This window comes from Aythya fuligula, chromosome 5 (genome assembly GCF_009819795.1).
Source record: "Aythya fuligula isolate bAytFul2 chromosome 5, bAytFul2.pri, whole genome shotgun sequence".
Classification (NCBI taxonomy): Eukaryota; Metazoa; Chordata; class Aves; order Anseriformes; family Anatidae; genus Aythya; species Aythya fuligula.
In genome coordinates, this window is record NC_045563.1 from 59,108,997 (window position 1) to 59,123,764 (window position 14,768).

The following is a 14,768-nucleotide window of genomic DNA, read 5'->3' on the forward strand; positions in this document are numbered from 1 at the left end:
TTAACACCGGTGTACGTTTTTAAGTGCTTTTAACAGCAGAGAGGATTACTTCCTGAATTAGCTTATTTGACTAACACCTTATAGAAGTCAGATAGTGAGGTCTATCACTCAGCATGAAATGTTGTAATTCTTAGAAAAGCAAACCACTCATTCATCTGTTTAACAACCAAGCATTTATCCAGTCCTGCTTTTCAGGAACACCCAAAATTCCTCAACCTCTTCAATGTTTGGACTAGGCAAAGAATGCAAGATTGAACCTGGGGCTGGTAAACTTTCCCTTTTAATATCCTTACTTCCATGTTTGTAGATTTATAAAAGTTCAGCCAAATTCTACTCTCTGTGATGCTCATTCAAATCCAGGTTAACTCCAAGAGTCTTGTTCAGGATTTACACTAGTTTCCCTGAGGGAATAAATTATTCCGATAATATTATAATCGTAATAGAAAACAAACCAAAAACAAAAGCCACTAAATAAAATGTTAAGACTTAATATCATTGAATTCGTGGATTCAAAAGAATTCATTGCATAGAGATATACTCCCTTTGAGACCTCAGATTCTTGGGCCAAGTGTTCATGTTAGCTTTTAGGATTTTTGTTTAATATACAGTTAGTTTGCTGGTCCATTCTTGAAAATGTGAGGCTTCCTGTTACACATAACCTAGAGTTTAGCAGGCTATAATTTTGCAGATGCTACATTTTAATCTGCATGCTTTTTTTCCTGCCAGTTCTTTCCTTCTTGCCTATGTGGTCTGACTTGATTCCAGAATTAAAATCAGGATTGTATTATTTTCAGAGATTACATATCTTTTTTTTCTTTTTTTCTTTTTTTTTTTTTTTTTTTTTTTCCCCAGCGTTGGCCAGGATACTATTGCTTTCCCGTGTGTTATGTGAGACTGCAATAATATCATCCACCACCCTAAAATATTGTGTCATTTGGAGTCCTGTTATATAAGTGGTGAACCATTCCTGTATTGCACCTTGGAACTTATTATAGAAAATCAAACCTCCATGGATATGGAAGAAACCCCACCTTTTAAAAAATACATATACGAGATGTTTTTGTATTTTCCTGAAGTACTAGAATCTGAAATGTATAAAATATCTTAAAATATGTATTTTAATATCTCAGATCATCTGGCATTTGAGTTTTTCTAACTAACATGTGAGTTCTGTACTGTATTCTATCAACATCAGTAGTCTTTATTAAGAAAGCTTCAGTTTAATTTTCCTTCAAAGGAACCCTTTTTTTGGAGGACTTTATTCTTTTACGGTCATTTTTCCCACCAAACACTTATGCAATAAGTATTCTTGCTTTGATGGTAACTGATGCAGGAAATCGTGATGTAGCCTTGAGGTTCAAACACTGTCTCTTCTTCCAGGACTGTGCTCTAAAACACAGCCAGAACTTTTAAATTATTTCTTTTTGGTCATCTGTATTCCTTGAGAAAATTCATAACTTGCAAGGTTCAGCAGTTTGGTAGGCTACAGAAATGCGAAATATACCTGCATTTATGTATTCATTTATTGCTAGTGGAAATGTGCATGGATGTGCTTCAATTATTTAGAATTTAGACAAATATTTTGGCTTCTGTTTTTGCAGTAACCGGAAATTCTACCCGCAATAACTACTCATAGTTGCTCCATAGCTCTTCTCTTAAGTATTAGTTGTTGGATTTTTTTTTTTTTTTACTTTTATTTTTGTTTTGTTTCATTTTTCCTTCTGAAATTCATTGTTGTACAAAAAAGCAGGGTTGACTTGCCTGCAGAAAAGAATTTACCTAACACTTAAATGCATCACAGATGGGTCTACAGTGATGACTGTGGGAAGAATCATGTCTAGGGATATGAAAGCAGCTGAATGCTTGTTAGCTGAAAATAGCAACTCTGTGCTTTGAGAACACAGATTCATTTCAGTTGGCCTTCTCCAGAAACATTCCTTGAAGAAGTGTGTTTCAGACAAGAGCTACGCTAGATTTGTAAAAAGCAACATGTGAAAGGTTCATTGAGTAACTTTTATCTGTTCAGCCAAAGTATTTACGCTTACCTGTAAGTGCTTAATCTTACTTGACCTGAATTGAATATATTTTTGAAGTTTTTATGCCAAGATGTCAGTTAAGATAGAGCAACAGCAGTTTTTAATAGCCACGGAACATGGAGCTAGTGTAACTCATCCAGTGATTTGTAGTGGTTCTGTTTTTCTAGAAAATATATCCTTCTTGAGAATTTGTAGATGACCTCACAGCCATTTCAACGTGAATTATCCTTTAGTCTTATGAAGTGCAATATATAATGGTATTTTATTTTATATAAATTAAAATCACATATTCAAAGCTTCCGTGATTTTTTTTTATTTTTTATTTTTTTACTTTTTACTGTGATATATGAACAAAAGATCACTTGATGTGCTCCTCAGTAATTGAGACAACCTTTCTGAGAAATATGTTGCCAGAATAAGGCAGACAGAATAAATACTGTTGATGATCAAGGCAGAACTGTAGATTAGTGACTTTTTAATGTTCAAGTTAAGAGAATTAGATTGGAAGCAGTAGTACAGTAAAGCAGTGCCAGTTTCAGCTTATACTAGCTCCCATGTTTTCCAATACCTCACATTAATTAAAATCTAGCAAAGTAGTAGCTGCATACATTATGTTTACTCTGATTTTATGCAGCATTGAAAAAGTCAAAGAATATTAATGGCTTTAGATTTAAAACTCGTTAACCACCATCGTATTGACCAGCTAAATAGAGTTTAAATTCACTCCTCTGTGTCAGTGCCTCTCTTTTGTCATGGAAAACGAGAAATAGATTTGTTGGGTCAGCTAGAAATGTTTGGGAATGCAGGCAGTAGGATTGGGTAAGGCAATATAGATGCCTGCTCACTGAAGCAAATCTGGTCAAACTATAGATATTGTCTTTTTTTTTTTTTTATAAGGTAAATTTGTATTTTGAGTCAAAATACTTGTTTAAAGTTATATTTACAGATGAAGATGGTTTTTTAATGTAATTTGGCAAGAGTGTGTGTTATTAAAACCAGAATTCTGAAAAAAAGCTCCTTCAGGGATGAGTTTTGCTCTTTCTCAAAACAATATGATTTATAATTTGTTGCCTGAAACATGACCCAATGTAGTGTGAAATTTTACTTCATCAATGACAGTGGACCACTGAATAATTTTGAAGAGAAATTTTGCAGTATCACAGTATTGGCTGTTTCCAAATAAAACTTGGCAGCTTCTGGTGAATTTTCTTTCAGATCTGATGAACAGAAGGCTTAAAGTACAATCCATGAAGTACATATGTAGTGAGAAAGCTATTTTGTCACAGACACTTTTGAGTAAAATCCTTGGAACAACACCAGTTCCAAGTCAGCCTCTCTGGTTTTGTGTTAACTTATGTCACTTAAACCTTACTGTTCAGTATCATTCACTCATAAAAGTAAAAATGTGTGCATATTGGACTAAATAACAGGCTCTGAATTATAAATCAATATGATTCACGTGTTACCTCTTCTGACCTGAAGATTTTTATTTTTATACCTGGTGAAAAATACTGTTTAAACAAAAGTTAGTTTGAAAGAAAAGAAAAAGTAAACAATCTGAAAACCTCTTTTCTAGCTTTTTCCATGTGTCCTAACCAGTTGCTATAATTAAAAAAAGAAAAAAGAAAAAGGAAATGTTGCATCCTTAAATATTTTCAGGTCATTAATATTTACCTGGAACTCCTGTAATCAGAATCACAGACAAGGTTATTTGCAGCTGTGCATAGAAAGGACAATCTTATATAAACTTAGAACTGAAATATTCTTCTATATTCATTTTTTTTCTATTATAGTGAGTTATCTGCATGTTTTAAAATCAATTTACCAAGTAGCGCTGTGCTAAGCAGAGATTATTTTAAGTAATCCCAATGAAAGAAAACATGAACTGACAGAATGCATTTGAGAGATATTGTCTATGTATGTCCTTATCCTTTTACATTCCTCTCTTTATTTTCCTTAGATCATAGATGAAGAAGAAACGCAATTCATGAGTAATTGTCCTGTTGCAGTTACTGAGAGCACACCTAGAAGGAGGACACGCATTCAAGTGTTTTGGACGGCTCCTCCTACTGGCACAGGCTGTGTAATTCTAAAGTGAGTATTTTTATGCATATTAAACTTATCATTAAAGTCAAATTCAATTAGTAGTAAATCTATGATTTATTAGTTTACGAACTGAATTCTTAGATACTTTCTTCTCACTTAGTGCATTTGAACAAAGATAGTTCTACTTGCACAGTTAAATGTTAATAACTTAGAGCCCAAGTGTTCAAAAGTTACTTGATGCTTTCAGTTACCCTTGAGTTGGTAACCCTAATGGAACTTGGTAGGCTCTCAGTCTACTGAAAATTTTATTTCTATTTATTGCACCTGAAAACCTAAAGATTCTGGAACCTTTAAGATCAAAACTGCATCCTTCTCACTGAGATGCATATAAAAAAATCATGGTCTAGGTTGAGATGAACAATAGTTCTGTAGTCAGGAGTTCCTAAATGGACCTTTATCAGTAAGAACAGATTTGTTTATAGGTGAGTACTTTCATTATTTAGAGCAGGTGTCCTTTTACTGTTGATTTCCTATTATCTCTTTAGTTTGCTGCATGTGTACTCATGCTTTTCAAGCAGTAGACAAAGGCAGTATTATGTAGGTGCACTGTGCTGGGCCACTCTTTTGTCTGTAGAAATCTTAAGTCACTTCTTACTACTAAGAGTATTGGAGAAAAGTGCCAGAGAAACATTATCTCATCTCTTTAGATTTTGCTTGTCATATTTAATAGGATAGATTGGTCAAATATCTGTAGACAATTGGGATTTCTTTTCTTGCTTTGAACTTCTGTCTGGGATAAGCCTTTGCAATTGCTAAGATGTGCCCTGCAGTAAACCAAAAAATTTCAGTCTTATCAGTACTGGGAATATCTTCAGAGACACAAAACAGCCCTAGGCTTTTAAGGGGGATGCTATCATAGTGATTGTGCTGCAGTTAGTTCAGGCCATGTTAGGAAAATGTGTTGTTAAAGCTGCAACTGATTGCTCAACAGGCCAGCAAGCTGGTCCTTGCCTGCTGCCCTCTCACCCAGAGCTTCTCCTTCCTCCTCCTGCTCAGTGGCGCAAGCAACATGGGGGTGATTTGGTCTCAGCCCTGACGCTGGCTGTGAAGCAGTCTCAAACCTTTGGCAGTGCACATCTATCTGTTGCCTCTTGGGATCAGTAAAATAATTTTAAGAACACCTGTTTCAATGCTTACTGAAACAACCCAAGAATTCAGCTGTGGGCTTCTTTAAGCTCAGGACAAACAAGTGCATATGAGACTGTAGCTAAATAAACTGTTAAGTGTGCTGCTTGCTGCATGGCCAGACAGGTTGTGTGTTAAGGTTTTTATGTGAAAGCTTTCAAAGGAATTCCTTCAGCAATCCAGATAATTCTTTCAGAGTTGTTGAGCTGTTTATCGGTAAGGCTATTTGTTTTTCCACTCAGAACAGCCTCCCACTTAGTCGCATAACAAATACCCAAGGCATTTTTGCTGTAGCTTAATAAGGTGATGATTTTTCATGTCTGCTTTTGGACAGATGTGATTTAAACTTTAATCCAGTCATCCAGTCATGGTATGTAACAACTCAAATTGGTGGATTTTTTAATTACCGCCCTAAACAGGATTGTCATTATCAACCTCCTTCCCCATCCCTCCCCCCTCCCAACAAACAAACAAACCAAAAAAAAAAAACCAACAAACAAGAACTAAAGGAACATCTTACAAATTGAAGTTCACAGAGAGGATGAATTTTTAGTGTTGCAAGTACCTATTTACAGTGCATGCAGATATCTTACGTGTCTATGTACTGCTGAAAGTGAAAGGCAATTGTTAGGTACTTTTCAGTAGAAATATGTGAAAAATACAGACCTGCTCCCAGTGGCTGGTTTGTTGACCTCAGAGGGAGAGTAACTAGACCTGAGAGCACTTCAAAGAATGAATGAAACAATCATGATTACTATAAGTTGCTAATGTCAGAAATTAACATAATAATATGGCACCATACCGTATACATTGCAATGTATTTTCAGCATTAATATTTGCATTTTTTCTTTTGGATGTCAAACTTTGATCACATCTGAATTAGAGCTTACAGTCAACATTCTTTATAAACCTGCTTTATGGTCATCTTCCACAGAATAGCATAGAAACATTGGATGCAGTTTTCACAATTATTCTGACATTTGTGTGAGCTTTAATGCAGTAATAAAAGCAACAGTCTACAAACAGTTATATTACAAATAGTTACATCCAAACCCATCATGGGAAAATTCTGAAGCCTTGAACTTTAGAAGAAGAAAAAGCCCTCTGTATTTTTCTTTTCTCTGTGTGTAATGGAGTGCAAATAGTTTTTATTATCAATGCACATGTGTTTCAGTCCTTGGACTCTGAGCCTCTCTTTGTCCACGCATTTAAGCCCATGCTTGAGTCTCACTGAAGACACAGGACAGAATTAGACGCAGGACTTTGATTAGATGTCACACATAGATTGGAAGAGACCCTCAAGCACCTCAAGAGACCTTTAAGCACTCTTTTCCCTGGCCTCCTAAATGCTAAATCCAAATACATACAGGTACAGAGACTCCAGCATACCAGCTCTTAAAATTATTTCTCTAGATGGTTGAAATAGAGAAACAGCACATCACTTTGGGGATGGCCTTGGATACTGCAAGGTGATTTTATACACTGATTTTTAGGATTACACATTAGGACTGGAATGCACCATCAGCTGTCCAATTGAGAAGTCAGCCTTGTCTCACGGCACTAGGTACTGGAATAGAAAGTATTGCTATGTGGAACAAAGTTATTACTGAAACACAAACAGGATATACCAGGGTCTTACTTAGCAATAAGAATTCATTTGGTTGCCCTAACATCTGTGCTAGCTTTAGAAACTGCTTACATCTTTCTTGCTGCTGTGGTTGAAGACATCTGTATGGACTATCCTGAGCTGTCATGCTGTGTGCAGCCTACTTGATTTCTTGTTCACAGTGCAGCATTTCCTCCTTCTATCCCTACGTACTGTCCCTTGTTCCTTGTGACTGATGGAACACTAAGGTACCACATGGTAATATGGAAGGACCACATTGGTTCCTTAACCTTCTGATAAAAGTTGCTGTTTTAAAGCTTTATTGCTTATTTTGGGGGTTCCTCAGAATGCATTTCCTCTATAAAACCTTTGAAAACATACTGTTAAAACTCTGAGAAATGTTCTAAATTATTTTTGCTATGCGCAATTTTTATAAAAACTAATCATTATAAAGACAATTGGGCAGTGGCAGAGCCTGGTAATATTTACATCATTGCATGGAAGCGAACAATTTTCAGGGGTTTGAACCCTCACTTGGCCAGTCTACTTCTATATTTAGTATATTTTGTGTAAGTGAATCTAAAGACTTTTATTTTGACTTAAACAAACAAACAAACAAAAAACCACCCTTAAAAGCAAAACACACCTAAAAATTGTTGTACTTATTTCAGTCTCTTAGCAAAAATCACACATTTGCATTATTTGGTTGTATAATTCAGAACTAATATGTAGAGATTTTCATTCCCCAGATCAGTACTTCTGTCTGGTTATAACTTATTGTTGTGTTATAGCTTAATGCTGTAGTTTTTTAGAGCAAGATTTTCACACATTTCAAACTGACTAAGAGAAGATGAATTATTTTCAGGCATCAGCTGTGATGATTCTCTAGCAAAAGCAGCTAGTGGAAATGTGTCCATTTTATCAAGGAAAGTCTTAAATCTGGATTTCAATTAGTGATATACATCATTGACAAAAAATTGAATAAATGTTTATTAGAAGTTGCTTGGCTGTGATGCAGAATCACTTCTTTTAGCCCCAGATTTCCAAACGCAACTAGTTAGTTGAATTCCTCAAGAGAAAATGTCTCTCAGTGTGGTGCTCTCACATCACTGAAGAGTTAGGTAAAGGTCAAGCCCATGTAACTGATGAAAAATACAGAATGAAATAGTTTTCTGCAAGTACTTGTAGAATTCTGTGATAGAAAACAGGAGTGAAGAAAATTTTGTAAATCGTCTTAGCTTGTTTCGTATTAAAATTTCTTGGTATGGAGAATCTTGTTAATATCCAAATTGATTAAATCTGTCACTTGGTGAAGATCGCATGACGAGTCAAGTACTGCTAGGTGGTAATTATCTTTTCCTCTGTTGGTATTTGACATTTTTCACCGAGTCTAATTGTTAATGTAGTAAACTTTGGCCACATGCAGATAAGTAATATGCAATTATTATTTAGAAAAGAAACAACACTTCTGTGATTAGTTCATGCAATAATAGACTTCTTGGGCGATGGATGTGATTTATATGATAAATTTAGCAGAAGTTCTTGCTTACAAGTTACTTATTTCTGCTATACGTATGATGCTTAAACAACCAACAAATTAAAATCTGTTATCTGTAAATATTGTTGGTTAACACTGCTTCTTGCAAAAATCCACCATATTTGTCATAATCTCTCTGCTGTTTGTTTCTGGAAATGTTTTCTGAGCCATGTTCAGGGGAGTGTTTTATAATTTTTGAGAAAAAGTGTTTTGTTTTGTTTTCTTTCTCTCTCTCTCTCTCTCTTTTTTTTTTTTTTTTTTTTTTTCCTGCATACATAATTCTCTTGTTTTGAATTGCACAGTTTTTTGGTTGTATGTGGTTAACAGAAAATAGAAGAAATTTAAAGAATTGCGGCCTTCCAAATAAAAGCTGTGACAGATTTAGTATATCAATGTAGATAGTGGCAAAAACTTCTAGGTAGTTGTGCTATTCTGGCAAAGCTGTCATACTTCCAGGGTGATACTTCAGTGCTAGCATATGGGCCTACTCCTTGGATATAATACTCAGTTTCCATTCTCCATGTGGATTCTGGCAATCCTATCGCTCTTGAGCCTTCAAAGCTCTCAAGGTGAATGAAATCCAGCTAGAGTTTTTTGGATGTGCACTTCTTGTTTTCTCGTAATTTCAAGCATAGTGTTCCATCAGGTTGCTTGACATCTCAGTCTGAGTAAGCACTACACTGAGATGTGATGTTGAAAAGACTAAAAGAAGAACCAAATGCAAAGGATCCAAGTGTCACAAAACCCCATGAGTTCATAGCTTACTGAAACGATCTTGGTATGCAGCCCTCTCTTCTCCATACTCAAAACTCACGATGAGATCCAACCAGAGGGCTCCTGGGGGAGAACTAGAGCATGACACATCTGGATAACAAAACCCATAAAGCGTGAGAGGAGCTCTGTGGTACGTGAATTAATGATACACTACCAACTCAATAACAGTGTTTTAAGAAAAGTGTTTATCAGAAATGCCAGACTGAAATGGTCAGAATGAAATGCATTTCAGAATTACTCTGTCTGAGTAAGAGAATCGATACTATGATCCTCTAGCACAACAGCAAGTTGAACATACTTGCTCCTAACAGAACAAAGTTTCAATAGTCAATGAGTGGTAGAGTGGGCCTGCATCAGTCAGACTCCTCTGTTAGGTGGATGGGAGCTAGAGTGCTTCTTCCAAAATTATTGCAAATCTGCTAGATGATCACAGAGTTGAGCTTAAAAATGAAATATTATTTTACCAACTATTTATGATTCTTGCGTAATTCTGGATTGTATTTCCTGAAAAACAGATTCACGTATTTCTGCTTATTGCAAAGCCACACTGGTAACTTTGAAGCACTTGAGCTGCTGGTACATAGTTGAACACCTATGAGGAGCTACTTCACTAACAAATGCCTCTAAATGTGCAAGGTGTGGAAACCCCAAAAGTACCTTCAGTTCATTTGGATTAGATGTTGAGTGGTAATGCAGTCTTTTTATTTTCTCTTCAGTCTTCCTGTATGATTGTCCAGATACATAAATGCCAACTATTTTACTTGACTGTCAATTAGAATACTTTAAAATAACAAACAAAAAAAAAAACAGAAGGTTTTCTGCTGTTTTTATTTGTTTATATATATTTACAAATACTGGAGCACCTGAGTGCAGTTATAAAATATTTTCAAAAAGTTTTTTCTCGTATTATAAATAGTTATACTGATTTTCCCAATAGAATTATTGAGTCTTCTGCATGCAGAGAAATGATCGGAATTCATGTACAAATAGTTTGGAAAATAATAACCCTGTTTCCTCCAGGTAATTAGCACATGGCAACTGCTGTAGCTTCTGTACTTCATTTTTTGATATAGACAATGGAAGCATAGCTTCATATTTGTGTGTAGCTTAAATAAAATCTTTTATTTAGGCACTCTATGCATGTCTATGCAATTAAGATAGCAGTCTAAGATATCTCTGGATGTCCTTAGAACAAATACAACCTTTGATGTATAGAAAATCTCGAGCTGCTTTTATTTTTCTCCATTCTTCACTTTTAGGAGTTGATATAATGGGAATGTACACAGCTTTAAATGACTAGGGACAGAGATGGGAAGTGAGAAGGCTTTGTCCATTCCTGTCTTTCACATTGGGCTCAGCTTAGTTTTCAATGCCTCAGTTTTCCAGTTTTCTCAGAAGCAACCAGGGACTCTTTATAAAACACCGCAAGACCAAAAAAAAAAAAAAGATAGTATTTTACTGTTCTAATTACTTGAAAAGAAATGTTTTCTTCTTCCAGATTAATATGTATATATTTTTACAAAACAAATAGGACAAAACTTTAAAATTTGCAATATTACTGCAACTTATTACAGTCCTGTCTTTCATTTTTTAGGCAAAATACTCACAGAGAATTTACTTGCACTAGGAAAGAAGAATAACCTTCTGTACTTCTACACAGCTTCTATATTTAGAGTAGGTCTAATATTGTATTATAAAAACGCATAATTGCATTTTAATATATACAGTAATATATATCTCTATATTACTATATATATAATATGTATAGGTACCTCTGACTTTAATCTACTGACTGAACACATCTACATTTACTACAAAAAACTAAGCACTTGCTTTCTCACAGATTTAATACTGCTTCTCTATTTTCACAGTGGAACACATGAATTTGGAAATTATCTGTTGTAAATGGACTTTCATGTAATTTTATGCTCTTACAAATATTTTTACGGTACAATTAATAGAGTAATCCCATAAAATCCAGCTAGAGTCATTTCTGTTGTTTTGTTTGCAAAGACATAGTGTTGCAAAGGGGCTTAGTGGTTCTGCTACTGAAGGATGGAAGGATGGGATTGTTCCTTGAAGAGGGCAAAGCAATAGAAAACAATGGAAAAAAAAATAAATATATTGTTTTGCATGAAACGAGCTCTTTGTATTGACTAGTCTGAAATCAACATTTTCTACTTTAATGAGAAATAAATTTGCACTTCAATTTTATTTACGTTATTCTTCTTTTGTACTTATTTTTGTTCTAAATTCCTATACATTTATAATTAAATGCATTTTAAATTAAATAATTGTTCATAAAGGACCAGAAGAGAATACTTTCTAGCAGCTGTCTTAAACAGTTAGCAATCATTTACGAAATGGCCCTGTGTGTGAATTTGTATGCGTTTCTGCAACTGTCTTCATAGTGTGGGGCATGCCTGCAAATTGAGTTTATGCCCTGATTTTTTGAGAAGCTTGTGAGATGGTGACTGTTTCTGCCTATATCCATGATGTTAATGATTCAAGTGGATGGCAGCTGGGTGTGTATTCTGCTGATGGGGAAAGTGGATAATCTTTCCATTATGAAGAGGAAAGGATTAAAGGTTATTTAAAGGTTACTTCTTCTGACTGGGCTGCATAAGCAGATGCATATCCTGCAGCCAGCTCTGTGGATGTTGCTTGGGAGATGCAATTTATTGGTCCCAGGTTTGAGAGAAGATATGAATATCTTCAGCTGGTGGAGATGCTTGCAATAGAATCAAGCCAGACTTGGAGCTGGCATTATACAAGAGGTGCCTGGCCTGCTTTTCCTAGTACCTCTCAGTCTTTTGTGTTGTGAGAGGTCACTAAAATTTGAGCAGTGGATGGGGAGCAGAGTGGTGGGACTGACAGCACACTGCCCACGTAACGTGCACAGAGTAAGGAAAGAATGATCTTTCCTCTTGTGGTAGGGGGAATATGGTTACGGTTTTATTATTAATGATAACGTTGAATTCAGGCTAGTCAACGTAAAGTGTTTGTTTAATGAAAAAAAAATCCTGCTGTTTTTCTGTTGCTTCACTGTCTTCAAGGAACAAATCCATCTTGCGGTAGCAAAGCCGCTAATCCCCTTTGCAACAGTTTCACATTGTACCTTGAAAGAGCATATGAAGATTTCACACTAAAAAAATTCAGCGTTATGGCACATTTTGTGATAAATGTGAGCAACTCATGCAACTGATCAGTCCAAATGGTTATTGTATTGCACAAATACTTGTATTTTTTCTTAAACAGAAGCTGCTCTATCCCCCAACAATAACTAAAACCAAAAAACCCAAACCGAACAGCAATGACCAAAAACAATATTGGCCTTTGATATGCAGTGGTGTGTGAATGCAGGCATTAGAAAAGTACAGCACTTTGAATGACAGAGACAGTGCCATCAGTTCTCTTTTTGGTCTTCATTGTGTTTTCTCCATGCTTTCTGGTAAAGAAGTGCTGCAATTAAGATTAACCATTAATGGTAACAACTGACAGTAACTCAGACATGGAAACGATCAGAAGTCAATTGGATTCCCGTTTGGTACTTAGCAAAGATTTTTTTAAATCTTTAAAATTTAAAGCTTCTATTTTTATATCTTAACAGTTATAGATGCTTGGCTTCCATGCTCCTTCTAGATGCTCAACACTACTCTGAGGATACTTATTGCTTCCTAAATTGTGTTTAAATTGTGCACTTGAAAAAAAAAACACATGAAGCAGTAGTAAATCAGGTTTAGTGGTTTCTAGTAATTCTACTTTCTGATCCAAAGCTTCAATATAAATAGAGAACTCATAATAAATTCTGATGCAAGGGACTTATTTGGTGAAATACCTGTCTTTTGCTGTTTGACTTCAGGATGAGCTTTGCTTGAGTTGTCCCTGTCCACCTCTGTTCTAAATTTCTAGTGATGGAGTCCTGACAGTCCTCATAAGTAACTGATACCAATACTTATTTGTTGTTGCTACTGTTTTGCTAAAATGATTCCTCTGTTGGCCCTTAACCTTAGGTGCTGTAATTTTACCTCATCAACCCCCCTCTTCAACCCATATCTTTACTTCAGACTTTTTTCTAGACTGTTTAACCTCAGCTCCTTCATTTTTTTCACCTTCTAGATATCTGATTCTTCTCAGTAGTCTTGTCTGAACTTTCTCCAAATGGTTGGTATCCTTAAACAGTGCTACTTAAACCTGAGCATTTTAATCCTACAGATAGCTCATGTGGCTCTGCTCAGTCTTAGAGAAAGAGCTTTCAGGGGAGTACTTTTTGTAACAGAATAACATTTACTTGTATTCAGCTTCTCATCCACTAGAACTCCTTCATCCTGATATCAAATACTTCTGTCTCATTGGCTTTTCCCTTTCTGTCTTTGTGCAAGTAATTATTCTTATCTAAAACTAGGACTTTATATTTAACATTATTTAATTACTGTTTTTCAGAATTCCTCAGATTTATGAACCGCTTTGCATTTTAATCAACTGCGGCTTGATATTGTCTGCAGTCAGTAGCTTGTTCTGTATTCCATCATTCAAGTTATTAATGAAAATGTTGATATTTGCATAACCTCACTGAACTTGAAACCCTTCAGTGAGTTCCAGCTGAGTTCTAAACACAAGAAGACAAATTCATTTGTTTTAAATACTTCAACGTGGTGGTGTAGAAATTCATGCCATCTGAGTCTGATGCAAGCATTTTTAATAAAATGTTGAAAAAATTGCTAGTTTGATGTATACATATATATATAAAAATCTAGAAAAGGTATGAAGAATCGGTAAAATGTTTTTACTCAGTAGTATTATTTAATTGACAAAAGTTGTGTTGGAAAAGGATAAATCCTGTAAGAGTTGTTACATCTAGTTGCATATCCAATGCAAAAGGATTATGACATTTATGGATGGAAGTTCTCCAAAGTATCTTGCAGTGCAATTTGATTTTGTCTGAATTTTGCTTTCAGTAAATGCAGAAGTAAAAGCACTAAATTCTGATTTCTTTCTGGGTAGGTCCCTAGTACAGTCTGTGTTTTCATAAATTCCAAGTATTGGGAGGAGAAAAAAAAAACACACACACACACACAAAACCCACTCTATTATTTTCTTGTTGTTTGGTGTTTGTAAATGAAAATCATTGTTAATTTAGGAGCCTGGCAGCTGTAGAACATTTGCCATTCTGCAGCAGCTGTCAGTAGCACTCTGTTTTATTTTACAAACAGATGTTTAATTTGACTTCAATGACATTGTCAATTTTGAGGGGAAACAGAGGAAGGAATAGAAATAATCACAGTAGTCATAATTTGATTTCCTTTCAAAACATAAAACAGTCACTATTGATGACATCAGAATTGTTTCCACATTTTTTGACTGAATGTTTTTAATCTATTTTTTTATTACCACATGAACTGAAATTAAGCTTTCTCAATGCACAATAAGTCATGTTCAAGAAATTATTTGTCTCTTATGTCAGGAACTGAAGGTATTGTTTTAATGTAGTACACTTTAGAAAACAAATGGAATACCATTAAAAAACCCTACATATTTGTGTATACATATGGATCAAATGTCATATTACTTATACAATTTACAG

General features: G+C 35.1%; 1 protein-coding gene across 1 annotated transcript in view; it reads left to right on the plus strand.

Moving 5' to 3' along the window:
• SPON1 (spondin 1) overlaps positions 1-14,768 on the plus strand; it is a 179,325-nt gene that overhangs the window by 31,407 nt on the left and 133,150 nt on the right. Inside the window, exon 3 of the mRNA XM_032187876.1 lies at positions 3,997-4,130. Within this exon, the coding sequence (XP_032043767.1) occupies positions 3,997-4,130 (134 nt within the window). The remainder of the gene's footprint in view (positions 1-3,996; positions 4,131-14,768) is intronic.